Source organism: Desmodus rotundus, chromosome 5, assembly GCF_022682495.2.
Source record: "Desmodus rotundus isolate HL8 chromosome 5, HLdesRot8A.1, whole genome shotgun sequence".
NCBI lineage: Eukaryota > Metazoa > Chordata > Mammalia > Chiroptera > Phyllostomidae > Desmodus > Desmodus rotundus.
The window spans coordinates 148,795,777-148,819,037 of record NC_071391.1 but is presented as its reverse complement, the minus strand read 5'-3'; the positions used below and the strand labels follow the sequence as shown (position 1 = coordinate 148,819,037).

At 35.5% G+C, this 23,261-nt stretch overlaps 1 protein-coding gene across 10 annotated transcripts in view; it reads left to right on the top strand.

Moving 5' to 3' along the window:
* Positions 1–23,261, top strand: part of BIRC6 (baculoviral IAP repeat containing 6) — a 199,338-nt gene that overhangs the window by 83,503 nt on the left and 92,574 nt on the right. For 5 of the 10 annotated variants that reach the window (XR_008426870.2, XM_024552635.4, XM_045189314.3 and 2 more), the window contains exons 24-37: positions 3,312–3,499; positions 4,280–4,612; positions 4,840–4,939; positions 8,839–9,053; positions 9,253–9,461; positions 9,786–10,132; positions 10,751–10,970; positions 11,490–11,623; positions 12,346–12,483; positions 14,017–14,144; positions 17,810–17,941; positions 20,164–20,379; positions 20,952–21,135; positions 21,797–21,952. Coding sequence is in view for 9 of the 10 variants with exons in the window: in XM_024552635.4 (XP_024408403.2) it covers positions 3,312–3,499; positions 4,280–4,612; positions 4,840–4,939; positions 8,839–9,053; positions 9,253–9,461; positions 9,786–10,132; positions 10,751–10,970; positions 11,490–11,623; positions 12,346–12,483; positions 14,017–14,144; positions 17,810–17,941; positions 20,164–20,379; positions 20,952–21,135; positions 21,797–21,952 (2,700 nt within the window). In the remaining variant the exon portion in view is untranslated. The remainder of the gene's footprint in view (positions 1–3,311; positions 3,500–4,279; positions 4,613–4,839; positions 4,940–8,838; positions 9,054–9,252; positions 9,462–9,785; positions 10,133–10,750; positions 10,971–11,489; positions 11,624–12,345; positions 12,484–14,016; positions 14,145–17,809; positions 17,942–20,163; positions 20,380–20,951; positions 21,136–21,796; positions 21,953–23,261) is intronic. The other 5 variants (XM_053924549.1, XM_053924547.1, XM_053924548.2 and 2 more) reach the window with 2 other exon arrangements.

Here is a 23,261-nt window from a genome sequence, read left to right as displayed (position 1 = left end):
CTTTGCTTAAGTACTTCAAAACAAACACTAGATATTATAATACTTTGACCTCTGTATACATAACACATACATGAATACCTTGAACAATATAGATTTCCCTTTAATAACTGATGCCTCTTTATCATAATCATCTAAGTTAATATATCATAATATGTTTATCATATTTAAATTAGCATAATCAATTCTATGGTATCATCTTTATCTGAATATCACAATAAAATTTACCTTTGATTTGGATCAAGGGGTGTTAGCTATTACTTCTTCTGGTGACTTAAAGATAATCTTTTCTTATCTTTTACCTTACACTGTTTTTGTTAGATGTCACCTGTTAGTCTTATTCTTTCTCTTTTAAGGTAACTGTGAGTACTCGAGCTGTTAATGAGATTCATTCATATTCATTTAGTCTCTTTGTCCTGATTGAGATTCATAGGGCTTCTTGAATCCTTCCTTGCATCAGCTATAGAAAGGGCTCAGCCAACTAGCTGATCAAAAATTGCTTCTGCTCTATTTTCTATCTTTTTGTGTCTACAATTTCATGTATGTTATACCTCATTACTATAATTTTCAGTTTTTGAATCTCTCCTTATACTCTGGGTATTATCTTCTAGATTATCTTAGTTCACTACTTCTCTCTTTTGCTATGTAGTCATTTTGGGGGAAAAAAAAACACCCATTTTTTACTCTACTGCAGTGTTGCCTCTGCTGAAAGTCTTGTGTCTGCTGCGTAAATCTGTTTTTGTTTCATTGGTTAGGTAGTCTGGCGTTATGACAATACCTCATTGTCTTAATCACTGTAACTTACTGTTAAGTCTTGAAATCTGATAGTCTAAATCCCCCTACTTTGTTCTTTTGTCTTATATATTTAAAATAGTGAATGAAGTTTCACAGTGGTGTGTAGTCATCACCGCTGTGTAATTCCGGACCATTTCCATCACTGCAAACAAAAACCCTATATCAATAGTAGTCTCTCCTCTCCTATTCCACCCCCCCCACCCCACCCCCGTCTCTGGCGGTCACTAATCCATTTTGTGTGTCTGCATTTCGTCACCCTGGGGCATTTCATGTAAATGTGCAGTCTGGCTGCTCTAACTTACTATAATGTTTTTAAGTTTCATCCATTTAGCATATCAGTATATGATTGCTTTTTATGGAAAAATAATATTCCTTTGTATGGACATACAACTTAAAAAATGGATATTCCACATTTTGTTTACCTACTCAGTCATTAATGGACATTTGGCTTTTTTCCTCTTTTTGACTATTAAGCAAAATACTGCTGTAACGTGTTTTTCCGAGTTTTTACACCCTAGGGTATATATCCAGGAGTGGAATCCATTGGCATTTTTTTCTTAAAGGTAGAAGTCTTTCTTAAAGACTTCAAGGTTTTTTTGTATTAACATTTTTGTCAAGTTTTATTGATATAATTGACATAACATTGTGTAAGATTAATTTGTACAAAGTATTGGTTTGATAAATTTACATTGTACTATGTTATAAAATGATCACCACCGTTGAATTAGTTAACACCTCCAACCCATCACATAATTATTATTTCCTTTTTGGGGTGAGACTGTTTTAGATCTAACCTCTTGGCAATTTTCAAGTGTATAACACAGTATTAATAGCTGTAAACACTATGCTATGCCTTTCTCTATATTTCCATTTAAATTTTAGAGTCAGCTTGCCAGTGTATACACAAAAAGCTTATCATTTAAAATTTAAATTAAAGCTACGACTGTAACTCGTAATGCACACTAAATACTTGCTATTATTGTAGTAGTTATATTTTCCCCAATATAACTTTTGTGTAAAGGCCTTTTATAATAAGTATTAATGCTGTTCTTAGACGTGGCTTCTACTTCTTGTTTTATGCTGACCTGTTTGATTAAGTTGTAAAATTGTTTTTATACCAGTTTTTTCCACAAATGTTGGTAATATTTCATGTGAAAAGAGTTCTTTATAATAAATATCTGAATAAAATTGCAAAGGAAAGTCAAAGACATTGTTTATAGACATTTGAATGATGGTGATGTTCATAGGTCAGCTGTGTGTGCCGTTTATTTGGCTGTGCACAGGACGCGCCACTCCACATACTAGTGTTCTGGGGAGCATGTGGTAGGAACTGCCTTTCATATTCTGTGGGGGCCAGACTGTCTGTCTAGGTTGTGCTTTAAAATGAGGAAGTAAATTTTAGCAGAATTTTTAAATGATGTTCTTATATTTATATTGCAGATTTTTTTTGAGCGTTTTTAGGCGGGAGGGAGAAGCAAGTGTTGTTTCTTGTAAGAAATCTTAGTAAAGCAAATTTCAGTTTATTTCTTAAGCCCAAATTGTATATAAGATCATTCTCGTTTTGTATTTTCATTTTAGCCATACTAAATGAAATTTCTATGCTGAAAGTATTTTTAAAGTATTTTTTAATTTTTCTGTTGCAGTTGACAAATAATATTATATTAGTTTCATGTGTACAACCCAGTGATTAAGACCTTTATATAACTTAAGACCTTTGTATAACCTGTTAAATTTAGTACTTATATGACCCCATACATAGTTAACCGCAGTATTACTGACTGTATTTCCTATGCTGTACTTCACATCCCTGTAACTACTCTGTAATGACCATTTCCCCAAAGCCCCTTTCATCTAGCAACCGTCAAAATGTTCTCTGTAGCTATGAGGCTGTTTCTGTTGCTTGTTTGTTTCTTTTGTTTTAGATTCCACAGATAAGTGAAATTATCTGGAGATTTTGTCTTTTCTGTGTCTGACTTATTTCACTCAGCACAATACCCTCCAAGTCTGTCCTTGCTGCAGATGGCAAGATTTCAGTCTTTTATGGCTAGGTCATACTCCATTTTATATACACATTACTACTTTATCCATTAACCTATTGGTGGACACTGAGGTTGTTTCCCTATCTTCACTATTGTACATAATGCTGCAGGGAACATATGGACGTGTGTGTCTTTTCCATTTAGTGTTTGGGTTTCTTTGGGTAAATGTGCAGAAGTGGAATTGCTGGGTCCTTCTTTGTCTCTTGTTATATAGACTATGCTGAAAATATTTTTAAATTTACATGTATACTGACTAACTTTTCTTTGATTTAGACCATTCCTGGATCCCTTAAACTTGAATACTGTCATTTTCAATAGACTATTACTATTAAAGATTCCCGTATTTGTACTCTATAGATTTCTGTCTTTCAAAATAAAAATTAACTATAGTTTTAGTGTCAAAACTGTATAGTACTTGCAATGTATTTTGGTAAATGTTTCTTCATCCTGGTTTTCTTTCCCCTCCTTGTCTTATGCCAGTGAGTTCCTTCGGGGTTACTCCTGCAGTAGGTGGACTATCATCTGGGACAGTTGGGGAAGCTTCGACAGCCCTGAGTTCAGCAGCCCAGGTAGCTTTGCAGTCTCTCTCTCATGCAATGGCTTCAGCCGAGCAACAGCTACAGGTGCTGCAAGAGAAACAGCAGCAGCTTTTGAAGCTTCAGCAACAGGTTGGAGACTATTTGGCTCTTTGTTCATGCTGTCTCTAAACTTCAAAAGCTGAAAAAGTACTGTAAAAATGACCATTATTTTCATAAAGGAAAGTAGGTTGACCGATCTGAACTAAGCATTTTCTACAAAACTTGAGGTAAAGTCTTTGTGATATATTTGTTTTAAAAAATTATATAAGTGCATTTTATTTGATACATATATGAGGGAATGTATTTGATACTTTTTTTATTTGCAATATTTTAGCAAAATCGAGTCTTATGCTTAAACACTCTTGGTCAATTATTGTAGTTACCATTTACTATTTATATGGGTTGAAGAACCTAAATCAACATTTTAAAGACCAGTTAAATTAATGTAATTTAAAATTTAGTTACAATGACATGTTTTGGAGATTTCATCACAGCCTAACTCGTAACCTATGCAATTCCAGATGTTAAACTGTATCAGGTTAGGCAACATATGAGAGTCCATTTCCTGTTAATATTTCATTGTTAGGAGAACTTTGTTTTTATATTTACATTTAATTGTTCTTCCTTTCCACCTTTGCTTTGAGAAAGTCCAAGTTCCCAAATACTCCAAACATTTTGTATCAAATATTAACCAAGTATAAATGGCAAAGAAAACCCCGTTCACATTGTCTACTTTTTAAAAAAATTTCACTTTTATTTAACTGGGACCCAGTTATTCATGTTTGTCTTCATAATACATTCCTGTGTGCTATTCCCCACAGTTCAGGTCAGCAGGTTAGTCTATATTTTTTGCTTTTACGTCTTTTGCAGAAAGCCAAGCTGGAAGCCAAGTTGCATCAGACAACAGCTGCAGCAGCTGCAGCAGCGTCAGCAGCATCGGCAACATCAGCACTAGGTCCTGTTCACAACTCTGTGCCTTCCAACCCAGCAGCAGCCCCTGGATTCTTCATTCATCCATCTGACGTTATTCCACCCACTCCAAAAACAACACCGCTTTTTATGACTCCACCCCTCACACCACCCAATGAAGCGGTTTCCGTGGTGATTAACGCTGAACTTGCACAGCTTTTCCCGGGCTCGGTTATTGATCCCCCACCAGTCAACCTTACCGCACATAACAAAAATTCCAACAAGTCCAGAATGGTAAATCCTTATATTTTAAATAGGTGTTTGCATAGACATTTAAAAATAATTTGAAGTATTTGCTAACTTCAGAATTACCAACTTATGATATAGCAAAATTTTTGTTTTTATAAAATATTATAGAGTGTACATTAGGAAATGAGACCTGTTATTTTGATATTATGGTTACTCGTTTTCTAGAGCAAAAGTAATATCAATATAGAGTTATACTTTTCTTTCTTTTCTAGAATCCACTTGGTTCTGGCCTAGCCCTTGCAATTTCTCATGCTTCACATTTCCTTCAACCTCCACCTCACCAGTCCATTATCATAGAGCGAATGCATTCAGGTAATTTTTGACTTTCTTAAAATATTTTTCTTGCCTAGTCTGTTGTACCTGTGAAGACTTAATATTCTGTAGTTTGATTTCCCTTTGCAAATACCATATTGGCTCTTCGTAAAGTAGGCTTTAACAAAGGCCCAAGATACGTGCTCACCAAGTTGAAGGGAAGAAAGCTACTGAATAGATCACTGGCTCTGTCCAGGCAGTGGATTTGATCTGTATATGAATCCTGCCTGTTGAACAATGGCTACCATAAATATCTGCCTTCAGCGTAGCTGCTGAAATACACTTACAGAAGAAAGCACATTTGAAGGAGTGGTATTTGTAAGACTCGCATTCTGGTATTGGAGCCATTTCTTGAGAAGAGCAAAGAAAACTACTGCTAAGTGTAATAACTGAGTAAGATTAGAAACCCTTTGTAGTCTCTGGGTAATTGAAAACTTCCATCAGCTTGTACCCTGTGATGGGGATAGGTCCTTTCAATTAGGACATGTTTAGTAATAAGCTACAGGCAATTTTAACGTAATTCTACCAACTCTCTGTTGGGTTTGAGTAACAGTGGAATTCAAAAACCTTAGGCATGTTTTATAGGAGGTAATACATGAGTATAGTGCATACTGTATCACTTTTCATTATACAAACAGTTGAACCATTTTTATTTTATTGCAATGGGCAGTTTCTGCTTTACAAGAGATAGTTGTTTTTAAATTTTGAATTTATTTTTATTTTAAAAAATATTTTAATATACTTTATTAAAATTGCCCCAATGATATTACAGTTGTCCTAATTTTTTCCCCTTTACCCCCCTCCACCTAGTACCCCACACTCCCTCCGGCAGTCCCCCTCCTAGTTCATGTCCATGGGTCATGCATGTCAGTTCTTTGACAACTCCATTTCTTATATTGTTCTTAATATCCCCTGTCTATTCTCTACCTACCAATTTGTACTTCTTAATCCCTGCACTTTTTCCCCGTCCTCCCCCTTTCCCCGCTCAGCTGATAACCCTCCAAATGATTTCCATATCTGTGATTCTATTTCTGTTTTGCTCATTTGTTTAGTTTGTTTTTTGATTCAACTGTTGATAGTTGTGAATTTATTGCCATTTTAGTGTTCATAGTTTTGTTCTTTTTCTTAAATAAGTCCCTTTAACATTTCTTATAATAATGGGTTGGTGATGATGAACTCCTTTAGTTTTACCTTATCTGGGGAGCACTTTATCTGCCCTTCGATTCTAAATGATAGCTTTGGTGGGTAGAGTCATCTAGGTTGTAGGTCCTTGCTTTTCATCACTTTGCATACTTCTTGACAGTCCCATTCAGCCTGCAAAGTTTCTTGAGAAATCAGCTGACAGTCTTATGGGAACTCCTTTGTAGATAACTCTGCCTTTCTGTTGCTACTTTTAAGATTCTCTCGTTATCTTTAACCTTTGGCATTTTAATTATGATGTGTCTTGGTGTGGGCCTCTTTGGGTCCCACTTGTTTGGGACTCTCTGTGCTTCCTAGACTTGTCTATTTCCTTGTCTGTTTCTTCACCAAATTAGGGAAGTTTTCTTTCATTATTTTTTCAGGTAAGTTTTTAATCTTTTGTGGTTTCTGTTCTCCTTCTGGTACCTCTATGGTTCAAATGTTAGTACGTTGGAAGTTGTCCCAGAAGATGCTTAGCCTGTCCTTGGTTTTTTTTTTTGGATTCTTTTTTCTTCTTGCTATTTTGGTTGAATATTTTTTTCTTCCTTTTCTTCCAAATCATCGATTGGATTCTTGGCTTCATCTACTCCAAAGTTGTTTTCCTGTAAATTTTTCTATATTTCACTTAGTGTAACCTTCATTTCTGCCTGGGTCTTTTTTATGCTGTTGAAATACCCAGAGAGTTCCTTGAGCATCCTAATAACCAGTGTTTAGAACTCTGCATCTGATAGATTGCTCATCTCCATTTTGTTTAGTTCTTTTTCTGGAGTTCTGTTCTATTCTTTCTTTGAGCCATATTTCTTTGTCTCCTGATTTTGGCAGCCTCCCTGTGTTTGTTTCTATGTATTAGATCAGGCTGTTCTAATTCCCTGTCTTAGTAGCATGGCCTATTGTAGAAAAGAGCACTGGTAAGTTGGATGGGGCGGAGCCTCAGGTAATTGTCAGAATGGGGCAACCTGTGTGAACCAGGTTGATGGAGTCTCCGATATGGTGTTGCCGGTCTGTGGCTCTGTGGGAGAGGACTTAGAAAGGGGACAGTGCCTCTTTCCTCTGCCTGGCATTTGGAGTTTTGACCAAGAGGCAGCTGTACCCTGTCACTTGCCTTGATGCTAGGCACTTCAGATTCTCCCCATATGTCACTGGAGCCCTTCCAGTTGCTGCCCCGGAGCTAGAGCCCAGAGGGAGTGAGTTTGAGTAAGTCCTAAGTCTCTTGTGGGCTCTTAAAGAGGAGATACCTGAAAATCCTGCAGTTTCTTTCACCATCCCAACCCCCCCCTGCTGGATTTTGCAGCTAGAAGTTATGGGGACTTATCTTCCTAGCACTAGAATTCTGGGCTGGTTGGTCTGGCCTGGGGCTGGGATCCCTTGCTCCTGAGATATCCCTCCTCCACCACATGTGGGAGTGGAACCCCCATTTGTGTCTCTGTGCATATCTGTCCCTCCTGCCGGTCTGGGTGAATGTGACTTCTTTAATTCCTTGGTGGTTGGACTTCCATATAAAATTGGACTTCCAATTTTTCTGATGATTCTGGGTGAGAGTTATTTTGTATTTTAGTTGTAACTCTTGCTGTGCTTGTGTGAGGAGGTGGGCTGTGTTTGCCTGTGCCTCCATCTTTGAGATTTTTTTTTTACACACAGAAGCTGAGACTTCTAGTCAAGCTGGAGGAGTAGGTAACCATGCTTGAGATGTAATTTGTTGTTCAGTCTTAATGAACTGTGGGCAGTTGTTTACACTATTTTTTGATTGATTATGTCCTATAAGTCTCCTAAGGAGAATTGTGTTTTTTGTGGTTTAATAGTTTTTCTCTTTAGGAAAGTGTTGGTAACTGCCTGTTTTCTTTTAAACTAGACCCATGGAGAATCGCTTTAGTACTAGAAGTTTAATTTCTTGGTTTCCTTTACTGAAAAAGTAGATGGTAAGGTTACTGGCTATCCCTCACTCCAACCCAATAAAAAAGAAAAAGAATTAAAGTGTTAGTAATGACTCTGCTTAGTGTTTTTACTACCTGAGCTTAATTCTGAAACATGTGTGAGATGAGGGATGCACATCTGCTCTTGATCCTCTCAGATCATTCCTGCCCTTGCCGAAGGTGAACGTCTCGTGCTGTGTGTGAGTCTAGTGCTTGCACACAAAGCACACACTACTGTTGAGTGGCCCGTGGTATTCGAGTAAGCTATCTACTTCGCATGGTACGCTGAGAAACACTGATGTGTCAGTGCTTTATTATTAGTCTTCATTCGAGGACCTTCCTAAGCGATTTTTAGTAGTAGTAATTGCTACTTGTTACTTCAGCCTTATAGTTTTGCCTTGCATTTTAACCCCAAATGTAAGATGTAACTCCCTAAGAAGTGAAATAAGATTTAAGAAAAAGTAAAGTCAAGTATTGCAATTTGATATTATTAATGCATCTCGTTGTGAAATTTTTAAAGAAAGACCAAATGGCTCAGAAGAGTAGATAGATAATTTATAGAATTAATCTATGTACTATTTTTAATTTAATTTTTTCTCTAATGCTTTAAATTAAGTTTTTATGTATAGTTGATTGCCTTTATAGTAACAGACTTAGTATTGTATATTTTTTACTTAAGTTTTGGGGTTCAAACTAACATTGGTTGAGGTTTCAGATATGTTTTTGATGAGTGTTCCAAACTGCTTCTGAGTGTATCTTTTGGTTGACTGATACGGTATTTTTGGTCAACTGTTGCTCTCCATCTCATAGGAGCGAGGAGGTTTGTGACCTTGGATTTTGGCAGACCAATACTGTTGACTGACGTATTGATCCCCACTTGTGGAGACTTGGCCTCCTTGTCAATTGACATTTGGACCTTAGGAGAAGAGGTGGATGGGAGGCGATTGGTCGTGGCAACTGACATAAGCACCCATTCACTAATTCTTCATGACTTGATACCACCTCCTGTGTGCAGATTCATGAAGGTAAAGAACATCGAGAAAGTGAATTGATTGATAAGGTTTTCATGTTTCTGACAAGTTATGAAAAATATTCAGACATACAATTAGAAATTATTCAGACATACAATTAAGAAGTATAACTGTGTCAACTTTTTAAATACATTACTCAGATTTTGTTTGTTGAAGGTTGGTGTGTGTGTATACTTCTGATTTTTCATTTCAGATCACTGTCATTGGACGTTATGGAAGTACAAATGCCAGAGCCAAAATCCCATTAGGATTTTACTATGGTCATACCTACATCTTGCCTTGGGAGAGTGAACTGAAGTTAATGCATGATCCTCTAAGGGGAGAAGGAGAATCTGCAAACCAGCCAGAAATTGACCAGCATTTAGCAATGATGGTTGCTCTACAGGAGGATATACAGTGCAGGTTGGTAGGAAATTGCAGAATATTTTAATCTTATTGAAATCCTTTACTTTGTATAGTGTCTTCCATATATTTGTCAAGAAATGTCTTTGCACAAGTGTATAGAAAAGTACAGAAGGAAGTAGGACATCACATTTTATAGTAACGTTTAATGCATTAATGTCTTGTGATTAAATAATTGGCTCTCTTTAGTACTTACCAATGGATTAATTCTTTTTAATGGTCATGTGGTAACATTTTTAGAAATTGAACTTTTAGTGTGTATTCTTACATGTACATTAAAGAACACCGTGGGAGTGATTTTGTTCATTTATTCTTTACTTGTAGGTATAACTTAGCTTGTCATCGGCTGGAAACTCTTTTACAAAGTATCGATCTTCCTCCTCTCAACAGTGCTAACAATGCACAGTACTTCTTGCGAAAGCCAGACAAGGCGGTCGAGGAAGACAGTAGAGTTTTTTCTTCCTATCAGGATTGTATTCAGCTACAGCTTCAACTGAATTTGGCTCATAATGCAGTACAGAGACTCAGAGTAGCTCTAGGTGCAAATAGGAAGATGTTGAATGAAACATCAGATCCAAAAGATTTAATTCAGACGTCTTCCACCGAGCAGTTACGTACTATCATCAGATATTTGTTGGACACTTTGCTCAGCCTTCTTCACTCTTCCAATGGTTTGTATTTAGCTTAAATATTTTAAAGATTGGGAATATATTTGATTTGATCTTGTTGAGTATTTTGTTGCTGTCTTTTGATATTTCTTGGGTATTGTTAATTTTGATATCCTTTCTCATGTGAGTATGAAATCTGTTCTTTAGGTTAACTTATTTTTTCTCTGTATTTTTATTTGTTTTTCTTAAATGGATATTTTGATTTTTTTTGTTTTTGAGTCTCTGCTATTGATGTGCTATATCATTGTGTTACTACCAAAATAAATGTTGATTAAGTGCGCAACTCTGAAAACTTATTAATTGTTTACATAATGTAGAGCTGTCATTTTCTATCCAGGAGCTATGTTTGGTTATTACTGATGCATATACGAACACACATACACAGCCATCTGATACACCGAACTTCACATAAAAGAAGTAGAAAGGATTTCAGCTAACTCTTCCTCGAGTAGTTAGAAATTTAAATTCTACATGAGAGGAGTCGATAAATAAATAAATAGAAAAATAAAAATAATTCTGTATGGATTGCTGGTAAAGAAGAATACATATAAAGGCATACTGATTTTGATATTACAGCGTACACTTAAATAGGAAATTTTACTGTTTTCTTTCCTGTAACAGGACACTCTGTTCCTGCAGTTTTGCAGAGCACATTTCATGCCCAGGCCTGTGAAGAGCTTTTTAAACACTTGTGCATCAGTGGAACCCCGAAGATACGGTTACATACTGGTCTTCTACTCGTTCAGCTCTGTGGTGGTGAAAGGTGGTGGGGTCAGTTTCTCTCTAATGTTCTTCAGGAATTATACAATTCGGAGCAGCTTCTCATCTTTCCACAGGATAGGTAGGTCAGAAAATCTCGGACTTACTTGTTATTAATGATTTATGCTTCTCACAGTCTGTGTTCAGATTTCACATATGGATACTAAAATCTTCCACATATGGATACTGAATGGAAAAATGAAGCACATGTATTCAGGGTTTGGGGAATGCCCACTGAAGGGCATATAGAAGAAGTTCATGTACGATAAAACTAGACTATATTCTTTAGTTTCCTAATTGAGTCTATGGACTTTATAGAGCTGTGTTTACTACTGTTTCTGATCAGATTGTGTGATGTTACATGTTAAATTTTTTTTTTTTTGAGGCTATAATAAAGTTCTCTCTACCTGATTTCTTGTGGCTAAAGTTAGAAAATACAACCAATTGCTTGAAAAAGCTAATTTTAACATCATACCTTCCAGATATCTTGCTAAGAACCAAATATTCTATCATTACTCCATTAGATTTCAATGTAAGCTATATTTTAAATGAATAACCAATTTGATTTATAATAGGTATTGTGTTTATATATCTTTTTTAGGGTCTTCATGTTACTTTCCTGCATTGGTCAAAGATCACTTAGTAATAGTGGAGTATTAGAAAGCTTACTTAATCTGTTGGATAATTTATTGTCACCACTTCAGCCACACTTACCCATGCACCGGAGGACAGAAGGTATTATTTAGTTATTTTTACTAGAAACATAAGATTACTGTCAGTAGTGCTTTATAAATTGGCTAGTCTGAAATACTTTTTAAAATATCCATTGCTGCACATTTTGTTACTATTTTTATGATGTAGACTTTCTAGGAGGACCAGCCTTCATGGGATTGACCACCATATAATTGTTGCTCTTTAAATCGATTACCTTTTCATTATTTGAATTTTGAACTTGGAAATCATTGTGATATGTTTCTTCTATAGTATTATAGCTAAAATCAAACTTTCTTGTTCAAGTTTAAGGTTTAAAGTACCATTGCTGTGTGGTCATTGATAATGAGTCACATGAGGGAAAAAACTGTTACTGGAATAAAAATCTTAGAACATACGAATTTATAACTTTAAAACTTTATTAATTGTAAATTAGGTTTTTTCATTTCAGTCACTCGTAAAAAAAAAGAATATCATTTTAAACCTCGTTTTCTAGTTTATAATTTATCTGTTAGATTTAATTACATTTAAAGATCTGTTTTGTACCATGAAGTATTTGCATACCATTAGATTCAATGTGTTACTTGATTTGTGGTCGTAGGTTTTAATTTGGGGGCTTATTATAAATAAATATTGGTGTAATGGTATGTTTTGGATCTATAAAGTGTTTTATCCCATAATTATCAGACTTTATTCAGACTTTTAGAGTCACCTGATTATTCCGCCCGCCCCCAATCTCTTCACAGGAGTACTGGATATTCCCATGATCAGTTGGGTGGTTATGCTGGTGTCCAGGTTGCTGGATTATGTGGCAACTGTTGAAGATGAAGCAGCAGCTGCAAAGAAACCTTTGAATGGTAAAGACAGGGAGAGGTTTCTGACAGGTATCAGAAGTTTATAATAATCTGTTGGTGGGGATTTTGAGGGACTCATAGTTGTTCCAGAGCTGGCTATTGGCCTGGAGAGTCCAGCTCTATGTAATTTATGTAAAATATGAATTAACTTTACCAGGAATTTGTTTAAGGATTTAAGGATAGAATTTATTTTTGAAGCACATTAAGGACAAACCCCTTGTCTGAACATGATTTTAGTTACTAGGTACAGTCATGTCTTTCACAGGCTTTTCCTCCAGTTTATGAAAACAACAACATATACATAAGTGAAGTTATGGAAAGGAATTCTGTGAAGAGTTCTTGTAGTTTTATTTTATTTAGTATAGTGTCATTCCTTTGACCATTATAAAGTTAGTTCTATTAATTAATTAAAAATAGCTTTTATGCTTGCAGAAATTTCGAGGATTTTTTTGTTGTAATCTTTCTTCCTTAGTTTGAGGCACCAAAAAGTTTAAAAATGAAGGGAAATCAAATTGTAAGACAAGTTGTTTTCTTCCCGTCTCCCAAATTAATAAGGCTTTTTCTGAAGGACTTGAAATAGCTCTGTTTAATATCTAAATACAGCCAATAAGTGACATAAAATTTGGAACTTTAAACATTGTCAGGATCCTACTATTTAAAAAAGATCTGAGATGTTTTATGGGTGTATCAATTTTTTATGGTATACGTTATGTTTGGGGAGAGATGGGGGATTCTTTTCATGTATAGGGAATTTTCTCTATATATTTATTTTTTAAATAAATACTGTATGTCAATGGTCAGTAAGACATACAGTTAAACATTACCATAATGTGAAGTTGGAATATAACAGTTAGGATTCCAGGTCTTAGTTTTTATTTATATCATTCAGAGACTATGGACAACCTTTTTTTTTAGGGTTGGAAGAATTTGAACTGACTTCACAAATGGAGAGTAGAGAATTAAAAAATGTGTCCTTAGTTTAAGCAAATGAACAAATAATTGGAGGTGGGTTAAGTGTCAGATTAAGTCTGAATTGAGCACAAGAATGATACTTAGTACTCTGGATACAGTTCAAAAAATGAGAGTAAGTAGAGCTATGCAGCATGGTTTTGAACGGCTGAACCTTATTTTGGCAGTAAGTCAGTCACTCGGTGCCATTCTGGGGGCACTGCACAAAAGCATGAGTTTGAAAGTTGGGCAATATTGAACATTTGTGGGTAGAATTGATTGACATTATCAAAGTTGTACAGAGATTAATCTTAATTAGGGAGAAAGATGGCTGTTATCTTAAAGGAAAGATTGGAGACAGGCTCTGGTCTTAAAGTGACTTAGGGTCTAGGTTATTAACCTTTCTGGGGTCAAATCTTAGCAATTTCTTTACAGTGTTTTAATTTTTTTAAAAAACTGCTTTTTTTAAAATTTATTTTTTATTGTTATTCAATTACAGTAAAAAACTGCTTTGTCATGAATGATACATTTATAATTTTGTGTTTACTGAGTATTAAATGTACTTTAAAACTACATTTAACAGATTTATTAATAAAACGTTTCCTTGTCCTGTAGGTAACCAGTGGAGTTTTATTAACAATAATCTGCACACTCAGAACATACATCGGTCTTCCAAAGGCAGCAGTAGCCTTGATAGATTATATTCCAGGAAAATCAGAAAGCAGCTAGTTCATCATAAGCAGGTAATTTTAATGCCTTTTTATTTTAATGTTTGAGAACACTGCTTTAGAGGTTGCATGGGAGAGACTTGCCATCAGATACTAGGCGTGGCATTTAAAGAGCTACATAGAGAGATTATTTAACATTTTGAGACTTAATTTCCTTATTTGTAAGACTGCAACAATAGTGGTTTACAGATTTTTGATGATGTCTTTTAAACTGACTGCCTCTTCACGTCTCTGTTCCTGCCGTTCTGAGTGAGCCCGTCATTGTTCTTTGCCTAGTCAAAGGGCCTCGCTCTGTCCTTTCTCAATCCAGTCCATCTTTCATGCTGCCTCTAGGGAGTTCTCTTTAAATAGGAGCTTGAATATCTTACTCCTTTTATAAATTCTTAGTGACTTCCAGTTGACCTGATGAAGGTCAAACGTAAAACATGGTTTTAGGGTATCTATTATCTGCCCCTCTAACATTCAGGTTTGAATTTTGGTCTAGCCATATTACACTGAGTTCCTGAACTGTTTACACCAGTTTTCTCATTCAGGATTTCTGTGTGTGCTAAGTTTTTTGTTTTGTTTTTTTTTTTTCTCCCAACCACATACTTTACTCTATTTTTCAGGTCTTCCCTGGCTTCTAAATAGGATAGTACTGCAAACAACATGTTCCTCGTGTTTCCTATATTTTCCCCCTCATATTCATTATAATATTTTGTAGGGATTCTTTTATGTTGTTAACATTTGATTTGTGCATTTCACTGTGCAAGAATGACTTCTTAAAGTATTAGACATCATGCAGAGTACATGCTCTTTTGTGCCTGGCCTCTTTTATTAAAAATGATACACTTGAACTTCATCGATATTATAGAGGGCTTAGTGGTTCTTTTTTAATGTATGACCACTATTCCATTATTTGAATGTTCAAAAGCCTGTTTGTCCATTTCCCTGTTGAATTCTTTTGGTTTTGTTTTATTTTTTAATTGTTTCTTGTTAATATATACACAGATCTCTGCTGCTTTAATGTGAAAGGGCATGTGAACACACACACTCCCTCTTTCACAGGAGGATATACAGGGGTGACCAAAAGTAGGTTTACAGTTGTGAGTACATGGAACAGTTTACTTATGTATTATTATTTATTTGTTATTGTGCTTATTAACCTACTTTTGGCCACCCCTGTACATTAGTATGTGATTTTATTTCAGGGTGTCTGTAGATTCTTACATGGGTTTTTTTTTTTTTTTTAATCTCAATTGGTTCCATGATTTCTCTTGAAATTAAACATAAAATTTATTAATGTGCATTTCACTCTGTGGAACGGAGTTTGTAACTCACATTATATTCTTATGAGCCAGTACTTTATCCCAGTTTACTACCCTATTTTGAAGTGTCTTCCTCTTTATCTTACAGCTGTATCCTTGATACTTAGTATTCAACCTAGTGTGTTGTCAGTAAATATTTGTGTAGTTGATTTAAGCTGAAATGGTATTTTATACGAAACCCTTAGGACATGGCAAGCTTGTGAAAGCTTTGGGATTTATGAAACATATCATGTAGCACCAGCTTGTTCATTTTCACTTCTGAGTTTTTCACCCGTACGCTAACTGTCCAATCTTTTGCAAGACAAGTTGTAAGAAGTCATTTTCTCAGTGCTTCTTCTTTTTGAGACTCAACTACTTTTAGGTAGTACTAATTGGCATCTTTTTAAATCCAGCTAAAATTTATTGGTCATTTAACATTTATGCTTGTTGATTTTAATTTAGGATGTGAAGGTAGGGAACAAACCTAAAGTATAACCCAGTGAAATTTCTGTGTGAAATATTACTACTGTATTTTATTTTTCGGTGTGAGGACATTATTGGGGCAGTCGGTAAAACTTAAAATGGAGTTTGAGTGATACCTGGTAGTGCATCAGTGTTACGTCTCTAATTTTGATGGTTGTATGACGGTTTTTAGGAGAAGGTTCTTGTTTCTAGGAAATACGTACTGAAGTATTTAGGGTTGATTAGTCATCAGGTTGCTGATTTATTCTCAAATAGTTTAGGGAAAAATATGTACAGTAATTTAAATTACCAATTAAGATTGTGGTTGTTTCAAAATAAATTAAAAATTATATTTTTCTTTATTGTAATTGTACATGTTAACTGTAGAACTCTTGGGACAATTTTTTGAAAATACTGATTTGTAGTAGTTCCAACATTCACATAATATATATTGATTATTTAATGCATGTGCACAGCTGGTTTTATTTTAGGATACGTTCTTTTATGTAAATGGAGATAACACACAGGTTGATACTTGTTTATAATAGTGATATTAAAGATTTTTTCCTTGATAACAAAAATATATGTCAGTAGTAGAAATTTAGGAAATACTCCTTGAAAAGGTAGATTTATTAAGCTTTGAACTAAATTATTCATTTATAATTATGGCTGTAGCTTTCTAGTGACTTTGTGTTTACAGTAGTGTTCTGCATATGCAGCTCTATGGGGGCGCCACTCAACAGATTGTTAAGGTTTTTCTGGGCAGAGATGTTTTTCCCCCTTTTGGTCTGTTTATTCATTGCTACCAACTAGTGGTTGTCAGGGGTTAGAGATGGGGCAGATGGGACAGCAGGGGCGTGGACGGGCAACATTAAAGAACAACATGGGGGACCTTGTGATGACGGAATTGCTTAGTATTAACTGTAGCAATAAATAAATGAGCCAACACATGCCCAGAACTGTATCCAACAAAAATACAGACACAAATGGAGTGCAAGTAAAACTGGAAAATATCTGAGTAAGATTGGAGAATTATAACAATATCATTTTTAATTAGACTATAGTTTTGTAAAACATTATCAGTAGGGGAAATCAGTAAAGTGCCCAAGAGATTTCTGTATTTCTTACAACTGCATTCAATTTGTTGTTTTCTCAGTAAAAATTCTAAGTAACGAAAACCATAAACATACCAAAAAATATACTACTCTTGAGGGAGATTCCCACAAAGCACAACTAAAAGTACTGTTGAAAAATATTTTCCTCATGTGTTTAATTTTCCTTTATTAAAAACAATGTCTATTAGGTTCATTAGTGGCTTACGTAAAAACGTCTTCTAGTTACCTCACTTCACCCATGAGGTAAAGAATTGATTAATTTTTAATTATAAGATAGAAAGATCTTGTATGGGTCTTAAAAAGGTGTTTCTTTAAAATTTTATTATAATTTTTTAAAATCAGCAACACAGTTAAAACTAGATATTTCCGGGAATTATAGTTGTCTCTTGGTCTCCAGAGGGTATCGGTACTCTGACCCTGCGGATACCAAAATCTTCAGATGCTCAAGTCCGCTAGATAATGTGGCACAGTATTGGCATGTAACCTATGTTCTCCTGTGCACTTTAACTCATCTCCAGATGGCGTGTAATACCTAATACAGTGCAAATGCTGTGTAAATAGTGGTTATGTTGTGTAGGGAATAATGACAAGGAAAAGGCCTGTACGTGTTCAGTACAGGCGGGATGATGGTAATTGGGCATGACTACATGGTGCACATCAGCAGCAAGGTAACATTTGAGTCTGAGCATCGGAAGCCAGCATATAGGGAGGGCTTGCTGTACTAACTCCATTAGTTTGATGTATGAATTCTCTGAGGAGTTTAATAATTTACATTTTTAACATTGCTATCTCTAAGATTAATTTTTCTACTTTTAAGCAACTTAACCTACTAAAAGCAAAACAAAAGGCTTTGGTGGAACAAATGGAAAAAGAAAAAATACAGAGTAACAAAGGATCATCATATAAACTTCTTGTAGAGCAAGCAAAACTAAAGCAGGCCACTTCAAAGGTATGACGTTTAATTTTCAATGTAATTATCTTAGGAAAGTTGTTTTCCCTTCTAGTATTTTAAATTATTTGAGTTGTTAAGTATCTTTAATAATAATAAGGAAACTTAAATATGTGTTATTCTGCTTCTTGACACTAACTTTAGTTGAGTTCTGATAATCCACTACCATTGGACCAGCCTTGTTATTCTGCTTCTTAACAGAAAAGTCTATTCTGAACACCTTGGAGTGGGGATAGTAGCCTTTAACCCAAGGAAATACATGATGAATGTGACCTAAATGTAATTTTTTACGGATGTTCCTCAACTTACGATGGGGTTGCATCCAGTTACATGGGTTCTAAGTTGACAGTACTGTTAGGTTGAAAATGCAGTTGCTCTGTCTGCCATCTTTCTGTGCCACCATAGTGGTGCTCGTGAATGTCCTGGCTGGTTCTCTCAGGAATGTTGACGAGCTGAAAAGAGAGGCAAACACCAGATTCTTTTTGGACCGTGCTCAAAAGTCATCATCGGGTTTCTAACTGTAATGATGAATGATGGTAACATCGGTGAATTTGAAATTACCGATTATCATAGAGCTGTGCAAATTGTTGTGAGCCTCACAGGCAGGTTAAGTAAGTGTGGAGTAATCAGCCCCAGATTTGATGTGCAACTCAGAGGTCCAGAACATGGCAGAACAACCTGCCTTTGTCTCATCAGTTTGGTTTCATTGTACTGACAATCTCAGTGGGCATCGTGGACCAGGAAGAAGCAAGGGGAGCCCACGTGTAGGGTAGCTCAGTTGGTTAGAGCATCGTCCTCATACGCCAACATCGTGGGTTCAGTCCCCAATCAGGGCGCATAGAGGAATCAACCAATGAATGCATAAATAAATGGAACAACAAATTGATGTCTCTCTCCCTCTAAAATCAATGTAAACAAAAAAAAAAAAGGAAGGTGAAACACAGGAGAGAAAATCCTGGAATTCTTTTTCAAGGGTTGTAATATGTACACGCAAAGAAAATGCCTCAGTGGAAAAAAATGCAGTCAGTGCACCTATACTGCAAGACATCATCGCTCAGCCTAGCCTACATTACACGTACTTGGAACATGTCCAAAATTTGCTGCTAACACAGTACACTGTAGAGTACGGCTTGTTTATCGTGATTGCGTGCCTGGCTGGGAACTATGGCTCGCCGCCACTGCCCAGCGTCATGAGAGAGAGTGTGGTACTGCATATCTCTAGTGCAGGTCAGGATCAGTGCTTACTGCTTCTGCATCTTCATAAAACTGAAAAATCGTAAGTTGAACCATCGTGAATTGGAGACCGTTTGTAGTGCATTTCCTTGAAAGTACATTGTGTTCCAGTAAATTGAAGATAAAAGATTCAAGGAAATGTATGGTGTTCTTTTCCTTTCTAAGTAAAAGTTAAGTGCAGGTATGTGTAAATAAAATAAAAAAAATAATTTTATGTATTTTTAAACTAATACGTATATGTAGCAACCAAGTTTGTGTATTGTGTTTCTTTTTTTTAAATTTATTTATTTTTATTCAGTTACGGTTGTCCGCATTTTCTCCCTATCCCTCCACCCCACCCCAGCCAGTCCCACCTCCCTTCCCCACCTCTACCCTCCCCCTTGATTTTGTCATTGTGTCCTTTATAGTAGCTCCTATAGACCCCTCTCCCCACTGTCCCCTCCCCACTCCCCTCTGGCTATTGTTACAATGTTCTTAATTTCAATGTCTCTGGTTATATTTTGTTTGCTTTTTTCTTTTGTTGATTATGTTCCAGTTAAAGGTGAGATCATATGGTATTTGTCCCTCACCGCCTGGCTTATTTTGCTTATAGAATTATAGCTAACTCCTCAGATTTTGAAGTAAACTGAATTAATACTCAGTACTTGGAGTTACAGGTTTCTTTACTATCCGCCTTTTATTGTGTTTAGGATAATTTGGTAATGTTTATTTATGATGTTAGATTTGACTTGATGTAGCCTTTCTATAGAATTTCACTTTTCTCAAATTCTGTTACATATCCTATACCTTACTCTAAAATAGGATGTTAGGTGTATTGATTAAGATAGGTTTTAATAACCTTACTTTTTGAGGCTTACTTTTTGAAAACTTTTGTTCTGTAGAAGTAGTAAACTTTCTGAGTGAATATTTTCATCACGTAAATACATTTGTACTGAAAGAACTTTTATTTACTGACTATTGATTTAAATATTATAACTTCCTGTGTTCAGCACTTTAAGGATTTAATTCGGTTGCGTCGGACAGCAGAATGGTCTCGTTCTAATTTAGACACGGAAGTTACAACCACCAAAGAGAGCCCAGAGATAGAACCACTCCCGTTTACCTTGGCTCATGAGCGTTGTATTTCGGTAGTCCAAAAGCTTGTCCTGTTTCTCCTGTCCATGGATTTTACCTGTCATGCAGACCTCTTGCTGTTCGTTTGTAAGGTAGGTAAACTAACAGGCGTAATGTATACTTACAGACTCATAGGGTAAAATAAGAATTAGGAAAGAGTGCAGTTTTTGATTAAGAGAAGTAATGGTGCTGTTACTGGGTTTTCCTTTTATGCAGTTTCATTGTGCCTTGAAACACTTAAAAAATATTTTGTCACTGATTTCTCAGGATAGTTGATTTATATTTTAATGTAGTTAAAGCCAGATTAATGCAGATTTGAAATGTATGTCATTTGGGTATGTCTGTCTTGAAACTACCTTTTTTAAAAAGTTAAAATAGGCAATATACCAATAAATGTCAAATTACAGTATTGAAGGGGTTTTAATGCCCTGAAGGCTTTCCTGTAGCATATTCATTGGTTACAGAAGTTACTTTTAACATTCAACCGAGATTTTTAACCAGACTTTAATATCTGATTCATGGAATTACATTTCTTTATCATTCTATGCCAGTCAATTATTTTGACACCAAAAGTATATCTCATTGAAAACTACTCCAATGCTTTGATTTTGGAGAAAACATGTAATTGGTCTTTAAGTGTGTGATTTTATAAAATGTATTACAGGTTCTTGCACGCATTGCGAATGCCACGAGGCCAACTATACATCTGTGTGAGATTGTGAATGAACCCCAGCTGGAAAGACTGCTATTACTTTTGGTTGGAACTGACTTCAATAGAGGAGATATATCTTGGGGTGGTGCTTGGGCTCAGTATTCCTTAACTTGTATGCTACAGGATATTTTAGCAGGTTTGTCAGGATTTAATTTTCATAGGGTTTGGCAAAATTAGCTTGTCATTGCTCAACTAAGTAATCTTTTAAGGGAACTGTAACCCCCAAAAGTACAAAGGTCTCTTTAATGTCAGAGTAGCAACCATTTAAATTTCCTTTTTATTTCATTATGTTGACTTTTGTGATAAATGTCTTTTTTGGAAGACTCAGGTTGTTAAAGTACAGGGTTGTTGGAGCTGGTTGGCTTCATTATCAACACCAGCAGTGGGCTGCTTACTAGTTCCCTGTGGTACTTTTGGTGCCTTTGTATGTAAAGTAATAGTCATAATAATAATACAAATAATAATAATCTGTTCATATGTAAGATAAGAGTATTAAACATACCTTTCTTATAAAGATGTTTTGATGAGTAAGGGAGTTAATATATGTAAAGTGATTGTAGTAATTCCTTGTTCAGATTACACATTTTGTGTTTTCTACTACTCGTTTTCAGAAATTGAGGGTAATACAATGGTCCTAGCATTTCATTAGGTAGATGAGGTCTCATTTGCCTCTGAATCTTATAGTTGATAGAGCAGACATGCTGTCATTTAAACTGAAGGAAGAAATGTGCTTTAATATGTTCTGGATGTCTTTTTATAAATTATTAAAGCGGTTAGAACTGTTTCGTTCCGTATAGGAGAACTGCTGGCCCCTGTAGCTGCAGAAGCCATGGAGGAAGGAGCAGTGAGCGATGATGTCGGTGCAGCAGCTGCCGAATCTGATGACTGCCTTCAACAGTCTTCAGTTCAGTTGCTGGAGACTATAGACGAGCCTTTGACACATGATATAACAGGTACATTCTGTGAATTGTGTTTTAAAAAAATATCCTTTAGCATTTTTTAAAAATGAAAATGTTACAAAAATGAAAAGAATGTTAGTGAAGTTTAAAGTTAACTTTTATATTTTTCTGTTAGGTCTTTGGCCTTAGTAAGTTATCAGTTATTTTCCTGGTAAATATGTTTTGCTTTGATTCTCTGACTGAACACTCATTATAAGATGCCATCTTTCACAATGTCCCGGTTACTTTGATGTGGTTTGATTTAACTGTGTTGAAAATTGTGTACAACCTAGAAAAGCGTTAAAGATATTCAGTGCTTAAGAAAACAGGGTTAAAGGCTCTTGTTCTTGAGATTCACTTTTTTGGGCATATAGACTTATTTTTTCTCCTTGGTTTTCTTTCCTGCTTTTTAAAAGTAAATGTGTGTCTTTGCCTGCACAATTTTTTGTAGGAACGCTCCCTACTTTTCAAGACTCTACTTTAGTTACTACCCCATATATGCCAGATGCTGTGGTCATTGCAGCCATTTGTTATTCTTTAATCTTACGTTGTTTTAGGATTTTATCTTTCTACCCGATACTCCCTTTACCTGGATCAGACTTTCTCCTCTTGTTTGCACGATGACTTCTTTATCTAAGATTCACTTAACACATGCCCTTCCCAAGAAGCCTTGTCCGTCACCCCCAGCAGTGTTGGCGTGTCATCCGTGCTGCCGAACACTCAGTTCTCTCTGGTAGCACTGACCGTGTAGTAGCTGGTTTAACGTCTGTAGAGCACCCTCACCTCCGAACCTCTATTAATTTCTTGGAAGGTGGAAATGTGTTTTATTAATCTTCATACCCTTAAACCCTAATACAGGCTGGCATTTGCGAGGCATTCTATAAATATATGCTAAATAAGAGGGTGAGAAAGATGGGAAGATAAGAGTTGTAAGGCATAGAAGGCTAGTTAAGAATTTGGAGATATTAGGAAGCAAAATAATTTCTAATGTATAATAGAAAAATAAGGTGAATAGCAGTATTACAACTTGAGTCTTTTTTGCTTTTCACTTTAATGCTGGGTCTCAGTTACTGAAAAATTAGATGTAACATAATAAATATATTGGAGGTAATAAAATTAGTAACATTTAAAGTTTATGAAACTTGATTCAACAAGGGTTAATCCATGTTTTTTTTCCTTAGGAAATCAAATATTACGCACTGGTGATTTAAATTGTGTGTTACAAAGTGATACATTTGCATACCTACTGATGCCTAAGTTAAGAATAACAATTTAGAAATTTTTATAGCAGTAGAAACATATATCTTACACACAAGTAAAAATA